General features: G+C 45.4%; 2 protein-coding genes and 1 long non-coding RNA gene across 3 annotated transcripts in view; 2 read left to right on the forward strand and 1 right to left on the reverse strand.

Moving 5' to 3' along the window:
• Positions 1-410: 410 nt before the first annotated feature.
• Positions 411-3,115, reverse strand: si:dkeyp-59c12.1 (Ras-related and estrogen-regulated growth inhibitor-like protein). Its single transcript, XM_061821732.1, has 4 exons — positions 2,981-3,115; positions 2,847-2,900; positions 2,568-2,644; positions 411-1,021 (listed from the first exon to the last, which is right to left on the reverse strand). The coding sequence occupies exons 1-4, from the start codon at positions 3,027-3,029 to the stop codon at positions 596-598; spliced, it is 606 nt and encodes a 201-aa protein (XP_061677716.1). The 5' UTR covers positions 3,030-3,115; the 3' UTR covers positions 411-595.
• Positions 3,116-3,995: 880 nt separating this feature from the next.
• On the forward strand, positions 3,996-22,755 carry LOC133501777 (uncharacterized). Its single transcript, XR_009795274.1, has 3 exons — positions 3,996-4,115; positions 5,288-5,378; positions 22,454-22,755. It is a non-coding gene; the product is annotated as an uncharacterized LOC133501777 (long non-coding RNA).
• slco3a1a (solute carrier organic anion transporter family member 3A1a) overlaps positions 22,756-23,313 on the forward strand; it is a 42,034-nt gene continuing 41,476 nt past the window's right edge. The window contains exon 1 of the mRNA XM_061821729.1: positions 22,756-23,070. Coding sequence (XP_061677713.1) covers positions 22,909-23,070 — 162 coding nt within the window. The 5' untranslated portion in view covers positions 22,756-22,908. The remainder of the gene's footprint in view (positions 23,071-23,313) is intronic.

A 23,313-nucleotide genomic window follows, 5' to 3' on the forward strand; every position in this document is an offset into this window, starting at 1 on the left:
TGAAAAATATTATTTGGATTATACTGTCACACGCCATCAATTGCGAAGCTCTTTGTGTGCTCGCCTCGGCCACCTGGGGGCAGTACAACACAGACGGACGGCAGAACTGTGCATTTGAGATGTGTGAACTCGTCACATCTCATCAGTGCGCCACTATTATTAGGCGTTTTTTTGCAGATGATGAAAAATATATTCCTATGAGTCCTGTTGTGTTGTCAGTCTCTGGAGTTGCGGCACCGTTTGTGTTCTGTCCGTTCCTTGGTTGGAGGAGTTCAACATAGATGCTATTTAGTGTTAGCTAGTGGACGGAAAGTTTTTGATACACAATCCTTGAATCGTTGAATTGTTTTTGACATTAAACTTCAACAGGGAGTGGCAATAAACAGACTGAAGCCTCTTTTTTTTTGGGGGGGATGGATTTGTTCACCATCTGCCAAAGTTCGGCTAATTGGGAAGTGAGCTGACTTCGCTGCCACTGTACAGTACCCAGTACTTGTTTCCGCTCATGTCTTCAGGTTTCAAGCGTCATTAGTGTCTTTGGAACACTGGATGGGATTCCCACGACGCACCTCTGTCCTCCCTCCCCACGGTTCTCCTAAACGGAGTCCGTCCGTCGCCTGGCGAACACGGCAGACACGGTCTTGACGATGCCCCTGAGGCCCAGCGGCCTCTTGGCGGCCGTCTTGGCGTCCCTCATCCTGCCCGTCAGCCCGTGGAAAACGGCCAGCACGCCGTGGTAGTTCTCGGCCGCAGACACCTCGTAGAAGAGGCAGCCGGCGTGGAGGGCCAGCAGCCGGCCCTCCTCGCTGGTCACCGTCCGCCGGTGGTGGAGGTCGCGCTTGTTGCCCACGATGGCCACGGGCGTCTCGTCGGCGTCGAGGTGGCCTCGAGCGGACTTGATGGTGCGCACCAGGCGGACGACGCCGTTGAAGCTTGCGCGGTCGCAGATGCTGTAGGCCAGGACGAAGCCGTCGGCCCATCGGAGCTTCCTGTCCAGGAGGGACGCCTTCGCCGAGACGTCCTGGTCAAAAGGAAACGTCGAGGTCAGCACTCATCTCCGCATCGCGCTTTGGTCCTGCTAGTTGCAGTGATTTTTCAAAACTTTTTGCACCAAGTAACAGCTTCAAAAATACATAAAGTACCGTGATTTCCAGCCTATAAGCCACGACTTTTTTCACACGCTTTCAATCCCGTGTGTTTATGTGGCTAATTTGTGCATTTTTTCTAACGGCTGCAAAGGGGGCACTGCAGCAGAAAAGGTAAGCGTGAGACCAGTGCCGAGAAAGTGACTTTTACCGGTATGTTTTTTTTTTGTTGAACAGGCCCTGTTAGCGCTGCGCTAGCTTCTTGCTGCTGTGTCGCAGTGATTTCTATCGCTATGTTTATTTCAAACCGACCCTGTTAGCGCCGGGCTAGCGTGTTGGTACTGTGTAGCTGAAACGGCTGTTTTTTTTTTTTTGTTTGTTTTGTTTTTTTACCGGGATCGTACTGTTGCTATGTTAAGCTATGCTAAGGTATTCAAACTTTGAAAACTCTTTCTGTGTACTGTCTTCCTTTGTAAATATTTCGTGTTTCAATGTGGACACTTGCACAGGTGCGTCCTATTTATGTACCAAATGGTATTTCCTTTACAAATGTACCGGGTGAGGCTTATAATCAGATGCGCTCTGTAGGCCGGAAATTACGGTATTTCCAAATATATGTACCTCCACTATGAGCAGGATAAAGGGAGCAATCCCTTTGTATTCGCGTACAGAGGCCGTAAAATAGACTCGGACGGGGGATTATAAAAGAACAACACACGTCACTATTAATTTAATGACTGCGGTCTGTAATAATACACAGCAGACACGGAATAATGGGTATAAGGTCAACAGCATCCATCACGCATGTACACAATTATGAATCGTTGCTACACAAACAACTGCGCTCAAGTAGGGATATCATTCAACAGGAACAAATAACCTTGACACAAGGTTTGTTCACTGCTTTTGCAGTAGCTTGCGTTCAATACCACACGCACTCACAGTTGTTGACAATTTAGTCTTCAATCAACCTCGCATTTTCCGATTTTCTGGCCCCTTTTTCGCAGTCTGTACCTTCGTCCTAAGTAAAGTAGCTGAAGCTGTTTTTTTTTTTTTTTTTTTTGGTATCTGTACTTCTACTTGGGCGGCACGGTGGGGCAGTCGGTAAAGCGTTGGCCTCACAGTTTTGAGGACCCGGGTTCGATCCCGGCCCCGCCTGTGTGGGGTTTGCACGTCCGGTTTCCTCCCACATTCCCAAAACACCCAACATTAATTTGACACTCTAAATTTCCCCTAGGTGTGATTGCGAGTGCAGCTCTTTGTCTATGTGCCCTGCGATTGGCTGGCGACCAGTTCAGGGTGTACCCCGCCTCCTGCCAGCTGACAGCTGGGATAGGCTCCACGACTAAGCGGCAAAAAAAAAAAAAAAATGGATGGATGGATGTTTACCAACAAATTTTTAGTGCTAGCACTAGCTAGCTCATAACGTTAGGTTGCCTGCTTCTTGTACCTATGTATAGCGCACCCGTGATAAGCGCTTACCTGAGAATACGGCGAATCCCAAATATTAACAGCAATTTCCCTGCCCTCCACCATGAATCTGTGACTGTAGACGGACTCTGAGACACAAAAGCCAAGTTACTTTTGACACGGTCACGTGACCTTTACATATTCATACAAGTCCGGAAGAAATGGAGAGAGCGCTGCAACATGACCGATTTTTATTTGCCGAAAATGTTGGTGCGAGTTTGGTCTCTTCGCGTTTTCCAGAAGCGTATGTTTACATTATTTTTGTGGCAAAAAACAAAAACAAAAGCTCACCAATATCTCCATACTCTCCAATGAATCTTCGCGTCAACAGGCGCACTGTAAGTGCTGCGGGACATGACAGACGATTTCAGCTCATATCATGATGATGACGATTATGATCATGATGATGATCGTGTCGTTCTTACCGGACTTTCCCACGCTCTGCGTACCCATCACGACCACGTTAGCCTCCATCCTGTAGCGCGCCCACGAGGCCACTGAGCCGTTGCGCCGGGTGTGAAGTGTCTGACGCGTGCGCGCGCCTTCTGGGGGCGGGCCTGCGCGCGAAGGGGCGGGGCTCACTCAACAGCAACAACAACAATGACAACAAGTTTCGCCTTTTTTTCCACAGTTATTGTGTCATTATTAAACCTCAAGAAACGTTATTAATTGTTCGGATTGATAGATTTGTGATGCAATAAATAAGAATGATGGAATATTAACCTTTGGATGATTTGTATTGCTTTTGTTTGAGTATGAAAATGGAAATGAAATATAAATAAACACGTAAAAAATATGTGCATGGACACTTTACAAAAATAAAAACAAATTCATTTCCTCAATCTATTAAGAATAACGAATACAATTTTGCAGAGAGAAAAATCTGATACTTTCAGAAAATGATACTCTGGATTTAAAATTTTCGATTATATTAAAACTGTTGCAAATTTGGAATTTATTTGTTGATTTATTCAGTTATGTGAACACGGGAAATTATTTCCTGGGGTCTGATCAACGTTTTTTTAAAGCGATTTACACAATAAGGATATCTTGGATGATTTTGTTATCATTTACTCATAAAAATAAAATAATTTGGAAATGTGAAAAATGCAAAATTGGGTGGAGAAAAATGATCATTTGACTGGCCTGAAGCTTTGAAACTATTCTGTCTCCTGAAATCAAAGAGAGAGCTATTTTTTTTACAAAATCTTTACGCGACAACGGTGAAATAATAATAATAATAATATTAATAATAATTGCTGTTTTAACCTGCCGACTACCTAAACTTGAGTCCAATTTTGTCGTTTCTCGCGGGAATATGAAATTTCCGCTAGAGGGCAGCAGACGTCAAGAAAGGCCGGTGACTTTCACTTTTGCTTCCGGTTGCCGCTGCACGCTGATTGGCCGATTGTCGAAACGACGTGGCGGGTGTGCGCGTGCGTGGGCTCCCGTTTTCGAGCGTCCACTTTTACATTTGCCATAATTGATCAGATTGTTGCTGTTTGCAGTCTCAACATACTCTATGTATTGCAGTAATGTGACATATTGGACACATTCGAGGTATGTGGGAACTTATGTGGTACGGCCCCGCTTAGACTTTTACATGATGAACACATTTAATATAATTTCACATTTCATTTAACGAGGACTTTTCTTCATAACACGTTGCTGCATTTAATGTGACATACCAGTACTTGCTCTGTATATTAGTGTGTGTATTAGTATGTTAGGGCCAAGATCATCCATCCATTTTCTTTGCCGCTTATCCTCACAAGGGTCGCGGGCCGTGCTGGAGCCTGTCAACTGGTTGCCAACCAATCGCAGGGCACATGAAGACAGACAACATCCACACTCACATTTGCACCAATGGGCAATTTAGAGTGTCCAATTAATTTTGCATGTTTTCTGGGGATGTGGGAGGAGACCGGAGTGCCCGGAGAAAACCCACGCAGGCGGGGCCGGGATTGAACCCGGGACCTCGGAACTGTGAGGCCAACGGTTTATCAGATGATCCACCGTGCCGTACGGATTATCTATCTATCTATCTATCTATCTATCTATCTATCTATCTATCTATCTATCTATCTATCTATCTATCTATCTATCTATCTATCTATCTATCTATCTATCTATCTATCTATCTATCTATCTATCTATCTATCTATCTGTGTATTTATTTACGTATTATGGGGGGTGCTGATTCCATTATTTGGTACAGTAAAATTCTGATACAGATTTTTATTAATTTAAAAATATACATTTCTTTATTATTTTGTCTCGGAATCCTTGAAACTAAATATGAATTACAAGCGCAACATTGTACTGCGTTACAATACAATGTCAATGAGCATTTAACCTGCCACAGAGGAAAATTGTTAAAAATAATGTGAATTTAAAAAAAACAACAACAACAATTTAAGAGATACTATCAGGCCCTACTCGATACCCTCTTTAAATGTCTCCTTTCATTATTATGAGGGGTTCAATCACGTTTCAACAATGCAAACAGGAAATCCGCCAGTAGTAATTAAAACGGCCAAAAGTTCAAATTCAGGTAATTTCTCCGTCGGCAGCCGGCGATTGTCACGGGACGTCGGGTCCGTAGCCTCCCCGTTAAGCTTCTCTCCTTCGGCAGGCCGTACCTCTGCAAGTAAATCTTCTTATGGGTTTAACGGACACACTCGCTCTTTGTGTGCATGTGCGCGTATTAATTCCACTCTTGCCTCTTTCAGGGGTTGCGGTCAGGAAAGGAAGTCAACCTCGTTTTCGAGGGCGCGCTTGATGTTCATTCTTTGGCCATCTGTGCGCCTCGACAGCCAGCTCGTAAGTGCCCTCCGCTGACTTCAAAACCGGTCAAATAACCGCTACGCAAAAGTGGAATGTACAAAAAGAATAAACGCTCTAAAGAGCTCGTGCGTCTACGTCATAAAATCACGTGACTTTTGTTCACGTCGTCATATTGCCGGTCAAGTTAAACATTGCTCAATGCTAAGTCGGAAATACACGGAAATATGTCTTATAGTATTGTCCGATACCGTCAGACATTTAGAAGGTGAACATAAACGACGGCACGTGGAAAAATTACATAAACTTAGCATAGAGGACCCGTATTTAATGCCGATAAGAAATTGGACTGTTAATTCGCTTCCGCTTTTCTCTGACGACTGGATCCACGCATGGATCCGGTGAGTAAGTCGGCGAGATTTACACTTAAGAGTTTGAAAGTGTATAAAAGTCTGGACGCTTACAAGTACTTTGTTGCTGGATCTGTTCTCAATCAGGAATCAATTCCACATGGGTTTTGTCGGCTCGTCAATGCGGAAGCGTGTTGGGCCACACGTTAACCTTTGCCGGAATCCATCGATCTTTTCAGCTAGTATTCAATACAAATACCGACATTTAAATAAATGACCGCTGGTTTTACACAAACTCGCATTCATTAAGTATGATTGGAGAAAGAAAAAAGAGGACAAAGATGTGGGCTCATCCGTACACGAAGCGTGTTGCGGCCACACATTAACCTACATAAACCGACGGTTTATTTTCTTTTTTTTAAATATGCGTTGGGCTCATTTGGGGAGAGGTTGGCCCCAGCATGCTTCCGTGTACGGAGGAGACAACTCCCGTTTGTTTGTTTGTTTTTTTTAAGACATTGCATCCCCATCTACCAACTTGACGAAAATGTACACCCAATGGCAGTCGACGGTTGGATTTCAATTTACGAACGGTCGTCAGATGCCGTCGCATCCCCCGCAGGAGTTGGCCTCCTGGACGCCTCCTCGATGAGGTGCTCCGAAAACATTTGGAAAATGAGGAACTGACAAATCCCAGTGTTCAAAAGTACAAAATATACACACTCCATCATCACTTTTGATGTGTGTTTGTAATAAATTCAAATTGTTGAATGTCGGGAAGGTCTGCCACAACATTATACTGTGTTACAAGACAATGCCAATCCGCATTTAACTTTAAAACCGATGAAAATTGGTAAAAATCAGCTGATTTAAGACGTAATATCAGGCCCTAGTTGATATCCTATTTGAATGTCCCCTTTTATCATGATGAGAGGTTCAGGTACATATTTATTTTATGACTGCTCACTTGTGTATAAACATTACAAACAGGAAATCCACCGGTCATCGACAATGTTCATTAAAACGGACAAAGTTCAAATTGACGGAAATGTCCGTCAATGGCAGTCGACGGTTGGATTTCAATTGACGAATAGGTCACAAATCCCGGTGTTCCAAAATCCACATTATACACACATCATCAACATCATCACTTTTGACGTGCGTTTGTAACAAATTCAAATTGTTGAATGTCGGGAAGGTCTTTCTGCCCCCGCCCTAAAACGGGATACGCGTCTCGGGTTGCCGCGACGACAGCTGGCCTCCGGTTGTGTCGTTTGGGTGTTGAGCATTTGCGTTGTAACTCCAGGAAAACCAAAAAATAAAAATAAAACCGGATTGACGAGTCCCATGACGTGCGTAGAAAAGAAAATGAAACGAGTCACCTTCGAGCTAATTGAGGCCCGCTGAGGGAGAAACGGCGCAAAAAGTTGAGTGCGATTTTCAAGTCGGGTGAACTGTTAATAATTTTTAACGGACAAAAGTTATGACAATTGTGCTGCGAACTCATTTTCATGGCGAATCCTCAAAATGATCGTAAAATAGAATAAATACAAGCAAATACTGAAAACACATAATGAAAAATTTGCTCAAAAAATGATTCAAAGGAAATTTTGCGCAAAATTTGTAGAAATACAAACAGTTCGTAACACATGAACATTTCAGTGATTCTTTTACATACCACTAGAGGGAGCCTGCATACTTCGAGTTTACACATCCATCCATCATGTGAGCCGCTTATCCTTGCAAGGGATGTTTACCTGCTTCCAATAGACCTTTCTGACTGGTGTTCTTAAGCTCCGCCCCCCTTAGCAACATTCACCATGTCCCACAAGCTTCCAAAATGGCGACTGAACAGAACAGGTTTGAACTGGATTCTCTGTCGCGTAATTCAGATAATATTGCAGTATGTTTTTTTTTTTCGTTTTTTTTTTGCCAAATGCATCAGACTTGTCCAAGGGAGTTCTACAGAGAGTTCTCACGCGAGGATATGTACAGGGAATTAAGATTTTGTACGGAACAGGACGGCGAAATGTTGCCGATCGATGCAAAAAAAAAAAAAAAAAAAAGTTTGACGCGTCACAAACTTCATATTGAAAGCCAACAGGATAAAATTGTGGAATCGTACTGCGCATGTAAAGCAGGGTGAGTACTTTTTACTTGGAAAGATCACGAGTAACATCATGGTAGTCTTTAGAACTGAGTCAGGTTCGATATGTTCTACATTTAAACCACAGGTGTCAAACTCGAGGCCGGGGGGGCCAGATGCGGCCCTCCAAATGATTTTCTGCGGCCAGCAGAGGCAAATCATCTGTGTCAGCTTTTGTGATTCCACCAAAATTTCAAATTATCTTATAAATGTGAGTATTCAGATATTACAAGCCTTTTCCGTGTTGCCAAACATGAATAATGGCTGAAAAAAAACTCCTTCCCTTTGATTTCTGATTCCCAAACTAGTTCATAAATTTTGTGTGTGCTCACCAAGTATGACAGCAAGACCAAAAATGATTCAAAGGAAATTTTGCACATAGAAATCAATAGAATTCTATAGAATTTGTACAGAACAACTTGTTCTATAGAACTATGGGTGTGATTTTCTATAGAATTTCTACAGAACAATCGAATTTCTCAACTTTATCATTTATGATATGTGACAATTTGAAATTATGATACAGATTTTTTTTTTTTTTTTTTACAAGAATCACGGAAATTCACACTTGAGATTTGGCTTTGCTGGCCACAAAAAAACGTGTGGCGGGCCGGATCTGGGCCCCCCGGGCCTTGAGTTTGACACCAGTGGGTTAAGACAATGCGGCTACGCGATTGGCTGTTATTGTACGCGTGATTGACGGGTCGGAAAGCTCCATTTGGAGCTGGTTCTGGGAATTTATCGGGTTTTGTCAAATTGTTGAGGCAACTTTTTTCCCATAATTTTTATATATTTTTCATTAGTATTAATATTTTTTATTACAAGATAGACATGCTTTTTGAAAATGATCTTTAGTTCCTCATTTGTTATCGTTGTTATTGGGCTTTTCTCGGCACAGAATGTACTGCACGCAGTATGCTAAAAACCTCATCGGCGTACTGTAAAGTTTTTCCTCCCCCAGGCAAAACTCTGTCAGCTAAGTCCCAAGTGCGGGACTCCTGCCGCAGACTTTTTCCTTCCTTTCCTTCTGCACGGACTAGCAGAGCAAACAAATTAAGATATTCATCTTGCTCCCCGGCTGTCGTATTGTGGATTGTTGTGTCTCATGGAATCAGCGCGATTACGTAACGTCCGGCAGCAGCAGTCACGTCTCGTGATCACTTTTTGCTTTTCTCGTTTTTTATTAGACGGGGGCGGGGCTTTTATCATTTGCTAGCTGGCATCCAGGAACTTGAACGTCTGTTTTGTCAAACTGTCAAACAGCTTTTAAACAGACACATCATTCGTGATGATACAGAAAATCAAATTACAGTGACACCTTGAATTGTGAACGGGTTGACTCACCAGTTTGTCAACATGTTGTGCGGCGGTGTTTTTGTTCTGCTTTGTTCCGCGTTATTTGATTGCCTGGAGTCGAGAACAAATATTGAGCTACAAGTGCCGGATGATGTCAGCAAACTTCACGACAAACAGCAGGTTGGCACCCAGTGAGGTTTTCCGTTTGTTGCCACTCCACTTGGAGATTAATGTAGGAGTTTAATATAGTAATTCAATGACAAATTTCAGCAAAACACAAAGCTTAATGTGGACACAATGCAAAATGCCATAGACGTGGTAATGAAACTCACGTTGACATTGCGATAATCCTAATGAGCACCTGGTGAATACAAAGGGTGCAGCAAGACATGTAGACAGTATAACCATAGTCAGAGGCATGTATTCTTTATCCTATGTAATATGACTGTTATTACAGGAGCCTTCTTATCCATCCATCCATTCATCCATCCATCCATCCATCCATTTTCTTTGCCGCTTATCCTCACGAGGGTCGCTGGGAGTGCTGGAGCCTATCCCAGCTGTCAACGGGCAGGAGGCGGGGCGCGCCCTGAACTGGTCGCCAGCCAATCGCAGGGCACATCGAGACAAACTGCCGGACGCGCAATCACACCTTGGGGCAATTTCGAGTGTCCAATTCATATTGGATGTTTTTGGGATGTGGGAGGAAACCCACGCAGGCACGGGGAGAACATGCAAACTCCGCACAGGCGGGTCTGGGATTGAACCAGAGACCTCAGAACTGTGAGGCCACCCCTTTATCAGCTGAGCCTTGAAGTTTAATGTAAAATTAAATATAAAGCAAAATTAATTTTGCATCTCAGCAAAACACGAAGCTTCATATGAACACAATGCAAAATGCCACAGACGGGCTAACAGAACTAACGTTGACGTTGCGATAGCTGTAATACTAATGAGCACCTAGGGAATAAAAAGGGTGCAGCAACAAATGTAGACAGTATAACCATACTCACAGGCATGTATTCTTTATCCTATGTAATAAGATTTTTTGAAATATTGAGATACTTGAAGTATACCATAACTCTCGGCCAACAGGGCGCACCCAGTGATAAGCCTCGGTACACAGAAAGAGTTTAATACTAACGTGGCGGTGCTAAGCTAATGCTAATGGGGTGGTGCTAACGCTAACTAGCGCGGCGGCGGCTGTGAAAAAAGTCGCGGCTTGTCGGAAAAGATTCCTGGCCTTTGCATTATTATGATGATGCTCACAAAACAAATTTATTCCTCATGTGAAGGCACAACTGCATAACAATTACATTTTTCTTAAAAAAACTGTACAATTAAATATGTCTCAATTTATCGATTCAACAAGTATTTTAATGTTTAAATAATTGTAATAGATTTTATTCACTGAATTATGTAAAATTCCCAAGATTATTTATATATATTTAGATATATAAATATATTTCCTATTTATATCCCTAAATATCCAAAGTAACGGCACACCCGCGTGCGTGGCAGAAATACAGTAAAAATATGAATTTCCATGGGATACAAAAGGCTTTAATCGACTTTGGACTCGCTTCAATCTGGCCGATCTCGAAGGGGAACCGAGTCATGAATGAAAGTTTTTTTTGTTATGGTTTTTTTTTTTTTGAGTTGGAATTTTGTCCCGGAACAGGGCGGGGTCCTTTCCACGCTTTGGGGGGGGGAAGCGGGCCCTCGCATGCTCTCGGAATATGAAATAATAAGAGCGCGGACGGTTTCGCCTTTTGCTTATTTTAGCCGCTGACATTTTGATTGGGTGCCGTTTGGCGCGGAGCGTTTTGGAACGCTGACTAATTGCCCCCCCCCCCGCCCCCCCGTCCCGTCCCTCCCCCCTTGTTGAAAAGGTTCTCTGCCACTGGAGGCTGAAGGCTGAGATGATTTCATCTTTTTTTTTTTTTTTTGTCCTTTGACTCACTCAGTTTATGTCCCGTTTTATGATTCGTAGTTTCCTTAAAGTATCTACGCAGCTCATCCTCACGTACTGTTCAGGTCAAATTTGACAGCAATAAAAATACCCCAAATAGGTCGATGTCACTATAAACTTCACAGTAACACTTAAAAGTTTTTCATCATGTTTCATCATCACATCAATGCGATGAAAACTCTTCAAATGTGTTTCATCCATCCATTTTCTTAGCCGCTTATCCTCTCGAGGGTTGCGGGGAGTGCTGGAGCCTCTCCCAACTGTCAACGGGCTGGAGGCGGGGTACACCCTGAACTGGTTGCCAGCCAATCGCAGGGCACATCGAGACAAACAGACGCACTCACATTCACACCTATGGGCAATTTAGAGTGTCCAATTAATCTTGCACGTTGTTGGGATGTGGGAGGAAACCGGAGTGCCCGGAGAAAACCCACGCAGGCACGGGGAGAGTATGCAAACTCCACTGCCGCCTCCCGACACTTCAAATGGTCAGTATATCACACCTACGGGCAATTTAGAGTGTCCATGGTGACCCCTAACGGGACAAGTCGAAATGAAAAGAAGCAGAAGAATTAATGTCGATCTAAGATCTAAGTATAATCCCACGCTCGTATGTCAAATCATCTTTCCCCATTGAAATGAATGGAAATGGCAATAATCCGTTCCAGCCTAATCAACATTACATGTTTTTGGGATGTGGGAGGAAACCGGAGTGCCCGGAGAAAACGCACACAGGCACGGGGAGAACAGCCTCGGGTTTCCTCCCACATCCCAAAAACCTCCAACATTAATTGGACACTCAAATTTCCCATAGGTGTGATTCTGAGTGCAGCTGTTTGTCTCGATGTGCCCTGCGATTGGCTGGCAACCAGTTCAGGGTCTACCCCGCCTCCTGCCCGTTGACAGCTGGGATAGGCTCTCGTGAGGATAAGCGGCAAAGAAAATGGATGGATGGACACTTTCCCCCAATAATGTATGTCGACTTGTGAAAGTGGCTGAGCACGAAGTGAAACCGTTGCACATTTTAAACTTGATGAACACAAAATTAGCGACATATTTAGCCAATTCGTTGAAGTCCCAATGCATGCTGGTCCTCCCCCCCCCCCCCCCCCACGATTTCTCCGAGCTCTCATCCTGTAATTGTGAAGGTGTTAGTGTGAAAGCTTCCTTCCTGCTGGGGGGCGGGGAGGGGGGGGGGTGATATGCTAATAGCTCTTCGGCGGGCCTGCCTCACAGCTGCCTAATGAGAGCTTTGCCTTGTGAAAGCGGACGCCTGACGACGGTCGGACGGACGGACGGACGGACGGACGCCGTCGGTCTTACCAGCTCCAAGCGCCGACCGATATCCTCGGGAAAATCATATTTTGCGCTCATGGGGGACAAACGTCTTCTGCGTGGATGCTTCGCTAACCGTGCAGTGCAACTTGCGACATGAATTCATCTTCTTCTTTCCCTTTCGGCTTGTCCCGTTAGGGGTCGCCTCTAAATTGCCCGTAGGTGTGATATATGACAATTGGAAGTGTTGGGAGGCGACAGTGGAGTTTGCCTGCTCTCCCCGTACCTGTGTGGGTTTTCTCCGGGCACTCCGGTTTCCTCCCACATCCCAAAAACGTGCAATGTTGATTAGGCTGGAACAGATTAATGCAATTTCCATTCATTTCAATGGGGAAGGATCATTTGACATCTCCCAAAAACATGCAACATTAATTGGACACTTGAAATTGCCCCGAGGTGTGATTGCGAGTGTGGCTGTTTGTCTCGATGTGCCCTGCGATTGACTGGCAACCAGTTCAGGGTGTACCCCGCCTCCTGCCCGTTGACATCCGGGATAAGCTCCAGCATTCCCCACGAGCCTCGTGAGGATAAGCGGCTGAGGAAATGGATGGATGGATGGATTTTTTTAACATAGCATCAGCCAAGCTCCTGAAGCCCAAACTAACCGGTCAGAGCGGGTGCAAATGTGTTCAGGAACGGGGCTGATCATTTTCAACAGCATTATAAGCATAATTTGGATTGAACCGCGGGCCTCGTCAGTCAAGCTGGCTTTAAAAACGAGCGCCGGCGTCCCGTGGCTTGATCGAACCCAGAGAGTAAGAAAAATGGAGCGCGTCGCTATCGCTGCGCGCCGGCCCCGCGACTGATAGCGGTTTAAAAATAGACGGGAGAGGCGGCGCGATACACTTTTCATATGTAAGAAGCAGACAGCGGCGGGTTATATTTAGACAAGGCTGCGGCTACCAAACGAAGAGCGAGAGTCCCGCCTCGTGATCGTTTCTCCATTTGAAGTTGTACGCGGCGGGGTCGACTCCGGGGCGCGCCTCGACCTCGGCGGACGTGCGGGCGAGTGGCCCCTCCGTTACTCTCCATCTTGTCCGTGTCGCGGCAAACGAGGACTGACAAGCGACGAGCGTTTTAAAGCCTTTCCGCAAAAGGAAAAAAAATCAACCGCGAGCGCAGATGGCCGCTAATTACACGACAGCTGAGTCGCTATCTGAAATTATTGTCATTTTGCCGGGCACTTGATGAAACCGAGGATCATTCTGGAACACAAAAGCTACGATGGAGGAAGATGTCGAGGGATTTCTCGGCGGCGCTTGTCGAATTTTTTTTTTTACCGAGTACGATCACGTAAATTGCTTAGCTCTCCAGGTACGACCAGCGTAGCCAAAATTAATATACTGTACGGTGCTGTTGTAGGCCTAAGTTTTCATACATAAAAAAAATGAGACAGAAGCGAGTGAGGGGCTTTATTTTCCTCAAAAGCATATTTGATATGGGAGGCCGCTGTAACACGCTCATGCTAAAGCCGCGCGTAAATATCGGAAAATGAGCACGACGGTGCTGCCGTGAAGTAAGCGTCACCGAGCTTACATATTTTTCAAGATAAAGTCCAATGGATCTTAGGGTTCGGGTTAGGTCAGCCGCATTGTGTTAACCCCCGGCTTAACGCGCACCCCCCGCCGCATTGTCCCACGAGCAATGCCGGTTGTCAGTAGTGTGCGCTTGGAAAAGTTAATGTTACGGAGAAAATGGTCCTCAGATGCACTTGAACGTGCCATTCTGATGAAAGACATCCTGCTCGCTTACAAGGGGCCCGCTCGATTCATTTTTCAACGCCTAAAACACAGTTGACCAAGCGTCTACGATGGATTCAGGGTCGTGGAAGACCACATGTACAACTAAATGTGAACAATATGTATCACATCAGACTTTTAAGACAGCGCACTGGGTTTCGATTACGAGCAAACTTTTTCATCTGGTGACTACGGTACTGAGTTCATCACCATTGTTTAAATGCGACTGACTGGCAACCAGTTCAGGACGTCGTCCGCTTTTCGCCCGACGCTAGCTGGGATAGCCTCCAGCTTTTCCGCAACCCTTGTGAGGATAAGCGTCTTGGATAATGACAATAGAATAGAGTGGTCTTTTTTGTAAAACCATTCCATATTTTGGGGTGAGTATTTTATGAAGGACTGGAACGGATTAATGCAATTTCCATTCATTTCAATGGGGAAAGATGATTTGACATATAAGTGTGGAATTATACTTAGATCTCAAAGCAACACTGTACTTAAATAATGACTCCATTGTAATTTATTGCACAGAAAGTTTAGTATAAATTATACCTTAAATATAAATATATTAGAGACTCTAAATGATTGTGAGTACGACTGTTGTCTGTCTCTAAGCGCCCTGCGATTGGCTGGCGACTAGTTCAGGGTGTAGCCCCGCCTCCTGCCCGTTGACCGCCGGAATAGGCTGCAGCACTCCCTTGTGAGGATAAGCGGCTCAGGAAATGGATGGACGGATATCGAACATCAACGGAACGAACATCTGGCCTCAGTTAAAACAAGCGCGCCGCAGGTAAAATTCCGGCCGCAAAGCCTCAGGAGAGGCGGGCCAGGCCTCGTTGGAGCCGGCGGCAACATCCCCAACACGGCGCGAGGTCACGGGGGGGGGGCGCGCACACGTAACACATAAACACCTCGCAGGAATTACGCGTCATCTTCGGGACACGAGCGGGTTCTCATATCGCAAGAGCTATGACTCAGTCGCAGCGAGCACTCGTGGCGAAGTCACTCCGAAAGATTCTCGTGACGTGAGCTTGACGGGAAGAAATTTTTATTATTTTTTTAAATCTGCATGACATTTTGTTTGATTAGATTTTCAGAGTAAATGTAAAATAAAGGGGGAAAAAAAGATTTATGATGGAAAAGATGGAGGATTAAAAATGACACCTTATAAGAAATCACAAACACACGTGCAAAAAAACGTTGGCTACCTTTGTTAATGTAGTTGGAATGAAATATTATCCATCCATCCATATATATCATAAATATGTATCGATAAATATAAAACAAAAATTATTTTGTATCTCAGCAAAACACAACACTTAATATGAAAAGAATGCAAAATGTCATAGACGGGCTAACAAAACTAATGTTGACGTTGCGACAGCTGCAATTCTAGTGAGCACTTGGTGAATAAAATTGGTGCAGAAACACATGTAGACGGTATAGCCATACTGACAGGCATGTATTCTTTATCCTATGTAATATGACAGGAGCCTTCTTCTCCATCTGTATATACATCCATCCATTTTCTTTGCCGCTTATCCTCACAAGGGTCATGGGGAGTGCTGGAGCCTATCCCAGCTGTCAACGGGCAGGAGGCGGTATACACCCTGAACTGGTTGCCGGCCGATCCCAGGGCAGGGAAAATTTTCGTTTATTGCCACTCTCACTTGTAGTTTAATGTAGAATTAAATATAAAACAAAAATAATTTTCCATCTCAGCAAAACACAACACTTAATACGAAAAGAATGCAAAATGTCATAGACGGGCTAACAAAACTAATGTTGACGTTGCGACAGCTGCAATTCTAGTGAGCACTTGGTGAATAAAATTGGTGCAGAAACACATGTAGACGGTATAGCCATACTGACAGGCATGTATTCTTTATCCTATGTAATATGACAGGAGCCTTCTTCTCCATCTGTATATACATCCATCCATTTTCTTTGCCGCTTATCCTCACAAGGGTCATGGGGAGTGCTGGAGCCTATCCCAGCTGTCAACGGGCAGGAGGCGGTATACACCCTGAACTGGTTGCCGGCCGATCCCAGGGCAGGGAAAATTTTCGTTTATTGCCACTCTCACTTGTAGTTTAATGTAGAATTAAATATAAAACAAAAATAATTTTCCATCTCAGCAAAACACAACACTTAATACGAAAACAATGCAAAATGTCATAGACGGGCTAACAAAACTAACGACGTTGCGATAGCTGCAATTCTAGTTAGCACTTGGTGAATAAAAATGGTGCAGCAACACATGTGGACAGTACAACCATACTGACAGGCATGTATTCTTTATCCTATGTAATATGACAGGAGCCTTCTTCTCCATCTGTATATACATCCATCCATTTTCTTTGCCGCTTATCCTCACGAGGGTCGCGGCTAGTGCTGGAACCTATCCCAGCTGTCAACGGGCAGAAGGAGGGGTACACCCTGAACTGGTTGCCGGCCAATCACGCGGCACGTGATACGCACAACAGTCGCACTCACAATCACACCTCAGGGGCAATTTTAGAGTCTCCAATATATTTACATTGAAGGTATAATTTAGATTAAACTTTCTGTGCAATAAATTACAATGGAGTCTTATTTAAGTAAAGTGGTGCTTTGAGATCGAAGTATAATTCCACGGTCGTATGTCAAATCATCTTTCCCCATTGAAATGAATGGAAATTGCATGAATCCGTTCCAGCCTACTCAACATTGCATATTTTGGGGATGTGAGGGGAAACCGGAGTGTCCAGAGAAAACCCACGCAGGCACGGGGAGGACATGCAAACTCCACACAGGCGGGGGGCCGGGATCGAAACCGGGTCCTCATAACTGTGAGGCCACCGCTTTATTAGCTGACCCACCGTGCTGCTGGCTAAAATATTAAACCGTTCCAAAAAATTGTTGCACTGATAAACTTCATATAAAATTTATTTTAGGAACGAAAACATACAATTCCAACAAATACAGTGTTAATGGGACACTTAATTTAAATGTTTACTTTTATTCATATGTATATTGTATATTATTATTACATATTTGTATGATATATGTAATTTGCATTGACACATTTTATTCGTCTAACCCGTTCTATTTTGTTTCACAAATTTTTTTTCCTCTCAAAAGTTGATGAGTGATAATCGATACTCATACCGGCGATCGGAGGTTTCAAACCTGCGGGCCGTGGGCCATGTGCGGCCCGCGAGATGATGTTTTGTAGGCCCCCACCTGACCGTGAAGGTTAAATGATAGCGCGGCCCGAAGGTTTGATATAAATGGCAATTTTACAGCGTTGTGTGCGGACCTACCAATCAATCAAACCCACCGATCGCGGCGGGGTCGCGGCTCTCGGAGGCGTGACGCGAGCAGAGAAACATTTTTCGTTGCGTGAAAATGACAGTGGCGTTGCCACGGAGAGTTTTAGTAGTAGCTTTGCGCACAACTTGCTCACACCGGTTTCCTTGTTGATCTGATCTCGTGTTAAAGAATATAAAAGATACATATTTTTTAAAAATTCTAAATTGCGCGCATGTGCGGCACAGCCTTCGCCGGAACGGGCCTCTGAGGTCAAGTGAGTTCGAGACCACTGTTGTAGACCCTTTATGTAATCGCTATTATTTGATCTCATAAACCGAGATTGAGTGGGAAAGAATAGCAAAGTAAGAATTGTGTGTATGTATTATTATCCTTTTTCTTCTGCTTATTGCTACAAAAGTATGAAGACTCCACCGTCTCTGCTTGGTTGCGGCAGCCTCTTGAATCACAAATGGTTTGCTCCCCCCCCCCCCTCCTCGCCCCCGCCCTTTCCAAATTTGATACAGGAAATTCAATACAATACATGGCATATACAGTAAGTCGACTCCCAGTACGCCCCGGAGACATCAACGCCCCCCCCCCCTCCCCGAACCCCTCCTCATGATGTGTGTGTGCCCCCCCCCCCCCCCCCCAGCCGACGGGCGGGGCCTCGTTTCCAGCGTCCGCACCCTTTTCCAAGCCCTAAAAATAGCCTCGGCTTCTCCGGGCAGAACAATGCGCGGCCGGCCTGTTCGAACATTCCCGGCAGCCGCCCTGGACCGGCCCGGCCCCTCCGACCGCCTGACCGGCGTTCCCAAATACGCACGAAAAAGAGACGCGCCGCGTGCGGCTCTCGCCGGTCGATCTGTTTAAAAAGCTGTGGAAAGTTTTAGCGGGTTTAGACGTGGCACGGCGGTCAAAATAAGTTTGGGGTGGGCAAACTGAGGTTCGGGGGCCCCACGCCGGCCTGCCGCACCAAAAGGTGCGGCCCGCCGAGCGTACCGGTGACGTGATTTTTGAAAGTAAATTGAATATCCTTTGTTATTTTGACAAGGTAAAATGCAGTATAATGTTCTATGTTGGATCAGCTGGAAAGCGTCGGCCTCACAGTTCTGAGGTCCCGGGTTCGATCCTGGACCCTCCCGTGTCGAGTTTGCACGTTCTCCCCGTGCCTGCGTGGGTTTTCTCCGGGTGGGGACTCCGGTTTCCTCCCACATCCCAAAAAAACATCTGGACGAACGCGCTGGTGTCAAACTGGTGGCGCGTGGGCCAAATGCGGCCCGCCACATCATTTTATGGGGACCACAAAACAAAATCATGTGCATCCACTTCTTGCTTCCTGCTATTTTCTTCACTTTTAAAAACTCTGAGATGTTGCAAGCACTTTGTTTGTTGCCGATCCTCATACTGACAGTCGAAGAAAGTTTTTTTCAGCTTCTGATTCCAATAGTTGTTATCATCAATTTGTGAACATGTAATAATATGAGGCGATCATACGGCCCTCCAAGAGGAACTGGAACTTCGATGTGGCCCGCGACAAACGTGACTTTGACTCCCCGAGGCTGACGGATAGCATCCACGCTGTGGTGTTATAACCCTTTGAGCAATGGACATTGAACCACAAACGATGCAGCAGCCTACGTAGACCAACCATGTAACAGTACTCAGTCATATTCTTTGTCTTCTGTGAAGAATGACTAATCTCAGAGGAACTGGGAGGAGTTAAAGTGTGTACACACCATGAAATATTCAGACACTACTTTCCCCGGGAGGCGGCACGGTGGTGCAGCTGGTCAAGCATTGGCCTCACGGTTCTGAGGACCCGGGTTTTCTCCGGGGCACTCCGGTTTCCTCCCACATCCCCAAAAACATGCAACATTAATTGGACGCGCTAAATTGCCCATAGGTGTGACTGTTTTCAGTCTCAATGTGCCTTGCGATTGGCTGGCGACCAGGTCAGGGTGTACCCTGCCCTACTGCCTGTTGACAGCCGCGACCCTCGTGAGGATAAGCGGCAAAGAAACTGGATGGATGTATTTATTTAGCCTTTTTGATATATTAAAGAATTTCAAATCGGTGCTTGAAGTTTTACTCCCCCCCCCCCCCCGTTTCCTCTTAGAGAAAAATGTTTAGACGCGGATGAGTCCGACTTGAGTCATTTTGAAAGTAGAACAATGGCCACGCCCCCTTCGTACCACATCCCTGACATTTCACATCATTTACATATTTTACCCTTTGCGAAACGCACGCTATGATTCAACTGCACTCGGCGTTTTACTCGCGTTCCTCACAATTTTTTGACATTTTTGAACGTGCAGAGCTTTTTACACGAGCGCGCCTTGCAAAAGGCGAGCGGATCGCGCGGCATTCGTCGCCGCCCGACTCGCGCTCACAAAAGTGAGATCATCGCCATTTTTAACCACGCGGCGTACATCTTGTCACAATAACACTCTGCGGGGAGACGGACGCTCTTCGGCAACGGTTAAAACTAATACTTTGAATTCTTTCTTGTGTGATCATTGTAATAACTTAATAACATAATAATCATAAATAATAATTTTCCATAGTCCAATAAATGGAACCGTTTGCTCATCAAGGTTCAATTTTTCTTGTTTGAGACATATTCAGATATCCTTGCTTGAATTTTGTCACGAGCAGCTCGATTCGCCAGAAGTTATAGCCGCTTATCCTCACGAGGGTCACAGGAGCGCCGGAGCCAATCCGAGCTGTCATCGGGCAGAAGGCAAGAAAACTTGTGACCCAAATGTTGACGTTTTGGAGGAAAAATGGCGGGATGTTGGTGTTAGTAGTTGAAAATGGGATTTTTGCCACGTTCGCTTGAAAAATCGAGAAATATTTGCATATTTGTCGCAGCTGCAGAAAATCTAAAAAAAATTGAAAAATGGGGGAAAAAATAGGTGGTAAAGGGATTTGTTGACAACGCAATTAAGTATTCGCTTGGGCAAAAGTTGAACATTTGATTTTGGTGGACCTCGAAATTCACAAGCTCCAAATCTGGCGCAGTAAATTGGAAAGAAGATGGCAGCCATTTTCTCTGGATTTAGTAACATATATACAAGATATTGCTCATTTTTTTCATCATCTAAAACATCAATATTCACAGCTTTGGGATTTATGGTCATGGATTCTGCCACGATCGGAAGTCTGTGGTTTGAGGCCCGATAGATTTTCATTTTTTAAAGAGCCCATGTAAAAAAAAACAACCCCGCCCCCCCCCCTCCAAAAAAAACCCCTTAAAATCTTTAAAGGTCCACTGTCATGAAATGCAAGATTTTTTTTTTTTTTTTTGGGTGTTATTAATGAAAGAAGGCAGCCGGAATGGACCCATCCGTTTTTTCACCACAAAACATGATTTTGACGTATATGGATTTTTGTCACTCCCGCCATGAAAATCCTCCTGAGGGATTTGTTTTCGGGAGGAACCAGGAAGTGAAAAACATGGCAGGACCGCCCCCAAGTGGACTTGTTTGTTTCTATTAGTTTTACCTGCGGGAAGCTAGCTCGTTGTTCCTTCGTGTTAGCCAAAATGCCGGCTCGTTGTATTTCTGGATAATATTCACACACTCGGGAGGATGGATTCACTCTTCACATGTTTCCAAAAGACCCGGTTCGTCGTGAAAAATGGATTGCACGGGTGCAAAGGACGAGAGCTTTGTGGGTCCCAAACGACAGTTCGGTGTGTATACAGCTACTAAAAAACAAAAAAAAATTAGTTGGGGGGTGGGGACGTAATCCGTAAATGAGGGGTGCTAAATCCGTCGATGTGCCACCCCGGCTGAAGCCGTGATCGGCGGATGCGGTGGCTCATCTCCGCCGCAGTGGTGGATCGAACAGGGAGGCGGTTTGGCTCGGTTTTGGTTCGTCGTCGCTCGCGAGCACCGTTGTCCGTCGCCGCCGCAGAGGTGGATCGGGCGGAGATGCTTTGGCCGCATTCCGTTTGGCCGTGATCCGCATATCATCTAAATATGGTTGCCCCGGTCACTTCACTCGGTTGTGAGATGTTTTCTTCTTCGTAAAGAGCTTCCGTGTCCGAAGGGGCGCGTTCGCCTCCCGTTGTAGGCGCCACAGCGTGTTTTCAATGGCGAACGTCCCAGTGTGACATCACGGACAGAAGATGCAGTCAATATGGCTCCCACTTGAATGTCGAGTGAGACTTCCGCAACTTTGCGCATGGATGACGCGCTCTCCGCTCATATTTATTTTTTCGTATGGACATTGAAGCGAATAATGCTATATGTATTTTTCATTGCAGTATCTATTTTAGAATGTTTATCGGCATGACGGTGGCCCTTTAAGAGTGGCAGTTCGTGTTGCTCCAGAGAAACAACAAAAACTGAAGAAATAACCAAAAATGTCCACTACGGATAACATTTAAAAAAAAAACGAAAAAAAAAACACTTAAATTGTATGCTAATGTACTGTTAAAACCAATTCTGACGAATTTTAAAGTATTTTAAAGGGGCCTTTAAAACGTGCCACTAACTCAAGCGAAAATATCATCATTATAAAGTATTTCGGTCTACTTTTATCCTTTGATAAATATCTACATATTTAGATATATCTATCGAATATATAGTATCTATTATCTATTCTATAGTATCTAGTATTTAATATCTATAAATTGAATATCTAGATCTTTGATATCCTTTGATCTTTAGCCTTAAAAAGTGATGTACACCGTTTTCCATATGAAAAAAATATATATATATATATATATAAATCATAATATTCTCTGTAGATATCTGAAGGAGTTAAATGCCGGTCGGAAATCTTAAAATTTCAAACTCCAGAGAAGCGTCTCGTTATCTGACGTCATCGCCACGCGTCGCAATATTTACGCGGCCCGACGTCACTTTACGCCCGCCCCGCCCCCCCTCTTTGAAACGTTACAGTTTCGCAACGCAATAAAGTGTTTTATTTGTAAAAATTATTTTAATGTTGGGGTGTGATTTTTGTTTCCCCAGTTGAGCACAGCCTCCGCCTCCGCCTCGCCTCCTCTCGTGTCCCGCGTTACGATCCTCCGAGGGGGGCGGGGAGACGTCGCCACAGTCCCGAGAAAGAGTTGCCCGAGACTGTCGAGAGTCGAGCCTCCGCGCGGAGGACACTTTGGGGCTCCCATGCTCGTCTCGCGGCCCCCGCGTTCGACGACGACGAGGAAGAGGAGGCAGGCGGTGATGTTCAGGCGACCCGCCGGGGAGGAGGTCGGACGTGTGCCGCTTACTTTCCTCCAGTAGGCTTGCGGAGATTTCCCCCCCCCCCCCCACCCCCCTGGTGGGTTGGCGTTAAACCTTTCCGACGAGGTGGGTCGACGCGGATGTAGACGCCGCGAGCTGCTGCTGCTGCTGCTGCTGCTGCTGTTGCTGCCGGTAGCGGTGCGCGTGTTCCTCCCCGCGAACCGGGCGGAAGGCGGCGGCCGGGCATGCAGGTGAAGAGTCCCCGGGAGTCACACCGGGGCGGTCGGGACACCATGCTGGAAGCGGACGAGCCCCGCAAGAAGTCCTCGTGCTTCTCAAATATCAAGATCTTCCTCATTTCGGAATGCGCCCTCATGTTGGCTCAGGGCACCGTGGGAGCGTACCTGGTGAGTGGGGCGGAGGTGGGGGGGAGGCCGGGGGTACCTGGGCTCCCACTGCACGGCTGGTGGATGGGGGAACTTGCACGGGAGCAATTCGGAAGCATGTGTAACTTGTGGGGAACCTCACACGAGAAAAATGAGGAAGCACGGGGAGCTTTCACTGTGTCAAAAATAGAACCGGCAACTCCAAAGTGAAGTTGTGTTTTTCAGCGACGATATCCATAATTAATAGTCAAGGAAGTCGATGGC

Source organism: Syngnathoides biaculeatus, chromosome 6, assembly GCF_019802595.1.
Source record: "Syngnathoides biaculeatus isolate LvHL_M chromosome 6, ASM1980259v1, whole genome shotgun sequence".
Classification (NCBI taxonomy): domain Eukaryota; kingdom Metazoa; phylum Chordata; class Actinopteri; order Syngnathiformes; family Syngnathidae; genus Syngnathoides; species Syngnathoides biaculeatus.

Bases quoted from the DNA above. Each gene is read 5' to 3' on its own strand.
- si:dkeyp-59c12.1 (XM_061821732.1), bottom strand. From the start codon at position 3,029: ATGGAGGCTAACGTGGTCGTGATGGGTACGCAGAGCGTGGGAAAGTCC. The intron at 2,901-2,980 runs GTAAGAACGACA...CATGTCCCGCAG, and splicing joins GCAGAGCGTGGGAAAGTCCG to CACTTACAGTGCGCCTGTTG. The intron at 1,022-2,567 runs GTAAGCGCTTAT...CCTTTTGACCAG, and splicing joins GGGATTCGCCGTATTCTCAG to GACGTCTCGGCGAAGGCGTC.